We start from the raw sequence: 6,000 nt of genomic DNA, 5'->3' as shown, positions 1-6,000 counted from the left end.
TGCACAGATCACAGTGAACTAAAGCCATAAAAATCTAGTTCCCTGACCCTTCAATCAACCCTTCCGAGCAATGGGAATCCAGCAGGGAGCCAGAAGTCCCCCTTCAGCTGCTTATACAACATTAAGCCACCCCAGGCCTCACCCCCAAGCCCTTTCCCACCAGCAACAGTCACAGTGAGCATATAATTTCTTGATCCAGTTTATCCAAGGTCTACAGATATGGCCAATAATTTGCCCTATTTCATTTTAAAGAGAATGCTTACATAAATTAATACTCAAAGACAGTGAACCATCATTTGTGTATATTCTTATTTAACATTCAAATGGTTTAGATGGCATTTTAGAAGGTCCCCTATGGTGCAAGTAGGGTCTTTAAATTTGGGTTAAACACTGATAATTACGTCTAAGATCTTGAATGTGAGACTCCAGGCCTATCTATGTTAAGGCAGGTGACAGTATCTTCAGTCATCCTACATAATAAATGCACTGTTCTGTGGCTACAAAATCCTGAATACTTGAATGATCTACTGCCATGGGCTAAGGTTTTATAAGGCACTTTTGGCTATGTGAAATATTTCTCCTAACTCTCAGGCTGAATCTTAAAGAAATATTTACAAAGCTGCAGCAAAGTAAGTTTAAAACTGGATGCTTTACTGATAGGTCTAACTGGGACGGTGAGAAGCAGTTTGTACACAATGCCCGTTAATTTCTCCCTGTGCCGTGTATCACCGTAGAGCAGGTCACAGATGTGGGCCACCTGAATTACTGTGCAGCTCGCAGGACTCTTCAACAGCCACATGACCCCTTTTCCTTTTCTTCATTCAACTGATCTGCAGAGGTGTGACCGTTGGATCGCACCACGCCTTCGGGAATCCAGGACTTGTCCACACACCGTTCCATTCGCTTCATTATCAGGTCCAGGAGCATCTCAATCGCTTGGTTTATGTTTGTCCCATTGGCAGCGCTAGTTTCAAAGTAGGGGATTCTGGAAGACAGTGACAACTCGGGTAACAACATGAGGAGGGAAAGCACAGTGACCTTTGCTCTTGATAATTCAACTTAGAAAATCGGAAGAATACAAATATACAAGACAACAAAAGCATTTTGCCACACAGGCCACGTTAAAAAGTGAAAAATAAAATAATTGATAATGCATTCCTAACAGATGTAAAACTTCCGGAAGTGTTTACTCCCATTTCACAGATGATTAAACTGCAGCTCAGAAAGATAAAGTAACGTGCCCAATTTCATAATGTTAGAAAGTAGCAGAGCCAGGATTTGAATCCACAGCTGTTTGATTCTAGTGTAACCAACTTAAACCATAGGCTCCACTGGTTCCAAATATGCATACTTGCATGAGGATTTCCAAAACAGAAAACTCTGTTTCACTTGCTACATACGGAGGAAAAAAAAACAAAGACAAAAAACAAGCTGATATAAGAGAGACATCAGAGGTCCCTGGCTGTATCTGTCAAAGGCTTTGCCACTTGTCAGCTCCAGGCTGTATTCCTGGACCACACGCTTGAAGACATTCTGAATTCCACAGCACTTCAGAGTTCCTCAGGTATTATCAATCTTAAGTATGTTTGTTTTGTTATCCCAGGGCCCGAGGTTAGGTGTAATTTTTTAGTAACTCACAAAGCATCATTTCAAAACTGTAAGGCTACTTTTCACATATTCTTAAGACATCAGTCTTGTCATGGTGGTCACCTTTCATACTTAGAGTCCGTCTTTGCAAGGGGATTAATCAATCACCTGCCAAGTTCTTCCTCCTTCTAAATAAAGGCATGAAAATAGTGATAAAATTGTATTTTCTTCAAACTGTTGATTTCATTCCCACCACTTAGTAAGCAAAAATGCTCTTAGATGTAAAATCTACAAAAGAAAGTTGTTTTAGCACCTCTGGGAGTCCTGCAATTGAATTCAGTAAAATATTCCTTACATTTATAGAGACTTTAACATCCGACTCTATTACAATACTCTTCCTCAAGAATGTCTCTGTTTTCCTGTCTTCTCATAGCATGTTAACACTACATCAATGACTCTGATTACAACTTTGGTTATTCTTTCATTATTTCCTGGCTAGGAGCAGCTTCCACAGGAGAGCTTTTACAGATTTGTTTTAACCTTCTTACTACTTTTACAGATCTTTTCACAACTGTTCTGTTTCCTGTGTCACCAAGAAGCACATTAGGGGCACGTGTGTAGGGATGGAAGGCTGTCTGCCCATTATGATTTCCTCAAGATGTTGCCTTATTATCTGCTCGCTTCCTATGGGAGGTAACAGGTCTTGCAACTGGACTCTACAATCCTCTCCTGTTTGAGTATAGCTCTTAAAAACTGGTTGAGGAACCATCACTTCATTTGAGGATTTATCTACCTATCTGTGAGTTCTGAAGGACATGGTTGGTCCACTGATTCTACCATGACCATGTTCATAGCCCTTCATATGCTGACTCTAAAATATCTTAATCAGAGAAGGGTCCACTGGGCAAATTACATCATCTCAGTGGTTTTTAAACCTCTTGCCTGGATACCTCTTTGGTTACTGTCAGTCTTTTTTCCCTACATCTTCATCTGGCGCCTTAGCCACAAAATGAAGGTAATACATCTTTCCCACCCCCTTGGTCACGTGCAGTACTTCTTTACCAAGTATGAAGAAGACATTCTTTGTGGGGACTGAATAAATACTTATTTATCAAGTACCTATGTTATTGAGCTAAGTCCTGGGGACACCTTGTAATGCTGCCATTTTTACATGAGCTGAATTTTCGATTAAGAATTCTCAAAATTTAAATACTTAGATTTTCTCCATCGTGCTCTTTCTCAATTATACCCATGAAGAATCATTTAATATCTGAAGAACATTTCTTATACTTAAGGAGAAGCCTTGATCATTCTATCACCATTCAGAAAGCTATTGTTTAATGGAAAAGCAACTGAAAAACTCATCTCTCCCTCCGAGAATAATGGGCTGAAATTGGAAATACAAAAATAAAAAAGTAGTTGAGCAGTAAACTTCCTCGTAAATACTAGTCATAACAGTGTACATCTTACTTTAAAAATTTCCTCAACGTCAATTAAAAATATCTTTCCAGCTATAGAGTCCTCAGCCTCAATGGATTCCTCAACAGGGTCTCCATTAAGCTACTTCTACTTTCCATAGTTTCTTCCATCTCATCTCCTGGTAATTACCTCACAATAATTTTTAAGGCATAAATGAGAAAACACAGTTGAAAATACTTTTTAAAATATGATAAAACCTATGCATGGAAGTTACAGACAGTTTGGAGAATGGTTAAGAGCCATAACCTCTGGAGCCAGCCTGCTGGGATTCAAATCCTAGTACGACTCCTTACCGACTGTGTAGCCCTGGCAAGCTATTAACATCTGTGCCTCAGTTGCCTTATCCATAAAACTAGATCATATCAGTATCTTCCTATTAAGGATTAAATGAGTTAACATTTAAAGCACTTAGAAATGCGTCATTTTTGACAAATGTGTCATTGATAAACATTTCTTATTTCCAACACAGTAATGGGTTAGGTTACAAAAGTTTGTTTTTAATTTTGTTGTTTAAAACTTAGGACACATAGAAACAATGTCACTCAATCATGGAAAATCATAGCTCCAAGAGACCTCAGCAAGATTATAAACATTAAATTTCCAGACTAGCCCATAAGCATTGATTTAATCCACAATGTAGCTGATATACAGTCCTTCCCTAAATTCTGGTAAATTGAACCATGCTTCCCTACATCAGAGATGGCTCACTCAGATCTGTTCTAGCCAAAATGTTTCATGCTTCAAAGCATTTGTCTCTCTCCAGTCCTTGTCAAACCATAAGAGGTTCCTTACTGCCCCCAAGTGATCATCACTAAATGCTGAGAGAAAATGGATCTTACTTTACTGATCAATACTGAAGTATAAATGACCGATGCCTCGAGCAGAACTATGAGTTATTTTCTATTTACTAACTTTAGCAAATATTTAATTGGTAGAATTTCAGGGTATATGAGTGAAGGTGTACATTTTTAAGTCACTCATACTAAAAGAGGTACAGTATTAATAAGATGTAGTTTAGAGTTCTAATTCAACTTCTAGTAACAAACTAAAAATTAAAAATATATTTCCTGGCCATTTGTGAATCTTCAGGTGATGTGACCAGGAGTCAGGTTAACAACCTTAAAATCTTTGGACTAATTATTCAGAGTCTTCTGAGCAATTGGGGCAACATGGTTTTTGTTTCTATAGGAATAAATGAATGCTAGAGATCACTCCTTTCTACTCTCAGTTCTTTGAGCTGCCAGACAAAAAGCAAACTAGATGAGATGCACAGTGAAGACCCTGAATTAAGACTTCTGTTCCAGCATAAAATGATGCCCCAGACACAGAAATGTGCCTTGTCCTCACATTTGAAAATTGGACTGCTCAGCTTGTCCTAAGGGCACAGGAAGTCTAGTGGATGGAGTCAGTCATATTTTTATATCCATATCTTCCTGATGTTCACTTTTAGAAGGCATTCGGGCTATTTTATCTGAACAGTTCTCCGTATCTGTAAAGAGGTGTAACAGTGCTTCATGGGGTCTTGATAAGGAGGCAATAAGATAATACACGTAAAGGGCTTAACACAAGCCTAGCATCCGGCAAGTGCTCAATCAGTGTTCATCTAATGGGGTTCTCTTCTTCTCTAAAAATAATATTCTGCTTTTCCTAAAACTTTCTAGGCAAAAATTTAGCAATCTTAGCTTAAATTCAAGAGGATCAATTGTCCCCCTTTTAAGCATGGAGACAGGTGTATTGTTCCTTCTCGCCACATGGTGGTGCTAGAGCAGCATGACTAGGGAGCAGTACCGCCAAACATCTGAAAAAATCCTGTGCAGCTAATTGATATCAATCTGTAAACGAGCACTTAATGACCTTTTGGAACACATGCAGAACACAAATTTTGATGTGCTTTTAATAAATAGATAAATGACAAATTTTTAAGTTAAAACAAATGAGCAAAACGAAAATTAGGGTGGGCATTATCATTTGCAGCTTTTCACCGAGACACCTATATCCAGCTCATGTCATAGGTTAGGACCCACATTTTTAGATGTTTTCTTTTCCATGACTTATTTCTACAACACTAGAAGATCTTAGATCCCAGGAATGAAAGCAAGTGTATTTGGTGATTCTGTCCAATGGTTCTAGATATTTGGCTCACGTGTGGATCCAGAAATTATGAAGGTATTTTTCACTAAAGTAAGAAGCGAGTCTCACTACTTTTCATGGCCTGTTGGCTGGTAAATGAACAAGCGTTTACAGGAAAGAGTGAGTGTATAAACTGTTTCAGCCTGGCAGATTGTGCCCAAATGAAATTCAGGTCCTCTACTGAGTTCTTTGGGGCTCTGGAAATCAGCCTTGTCTGTTTAGTTGCAGCTTATGTGTGTGGTTTTAAAACGTGCCCAATGATACGGCATTAATTTATTTCTTGAATAAGGGTCGGATGTCAACAAGTTTTCAAAGAATAAAAAACTATTAGAGATCAAGCTATTCATTCATTTCATCTAGTTCAGACTAGATAAGACACTGACAGCAGTATGCTAAACCACTTGAAATCCCAGAAATGGTCTGTACTCATATTATTAACGTTGTAAATCAATGTTTTTAACACATCCTTCATTCAAGAAACTCTTGAGCACTCTTCTCATCACTAGCCAGCAGTCTCCAGTGGGGGAAAAAAGTTGTCTTATATTTGCTGCCCCTAAGAATAGATCTTAAAAGCTCTCATCACAAGAAAAAAAAATTGTAACTACATGGGACTTTCCTGGTGGTCCAGTGGTTAAGACTCTGCACTTCCACTGCAGGGGGCACGGGTTCCGCCCCTGGTCTGGGAACTAAGATCCCACACGCTACCAGGCGTGGCCAGAAAAAAAAAAAAGAAAAAAAAATTGTAACTACATGTGGTGATGGATGTAAACGAAACTTACTGTGGTGATCATATCACAATATATA

At 38.6% G+C, this 6,000-nt stretch overlaps 1 protein-coding gene across 3 annotated transcripts in view; it reads right to left on the bottom strand.

Annotated features, from left to right (window-relative positions):
- Positions 1-292: 292 nt before the first annotated feature.
- The window catches only part of RAB27A (RAB27A, member RAS oncogene family), a 72,040-nt gene continuing 66,332 nt past the window's right edge, over positions 293-6,000 (bottom strand). For all 3 annotated transcript variants that reach the window (XM_059913256.1, XM_059913257.1, XM_059913258.1), the window contains one exon: positions 293-985. In XM_059913256.1, the coding sequence (XP_059769239.1) occupies positions 787-985 (199 nt within the window). In that variant the 3' untranslated portion in view covers positions 293-786. The remainder of the gene's footprint in view (positions 986-6,000) is intronic.

The sequence above is a fragment of the Balaenoptera ricei genome, chromosome 2 (genome assembly GCF_028023285.1).
Source record: "Balaenoptera ricei isolate mBalRic1 chromosome 2, mBalRic1.hap2, whole genome shotgun sequence".
Taxonomy (NCBI): Eukaryota; Metazoa; Chordata; class Mammalia; order Artiodactyla; family Balaenopteridae; genus Balaenoptera; species Balaenoptera ricei.
This window is presented reverse-complemented; position numbering and strand designations above follow the sequence as displayed.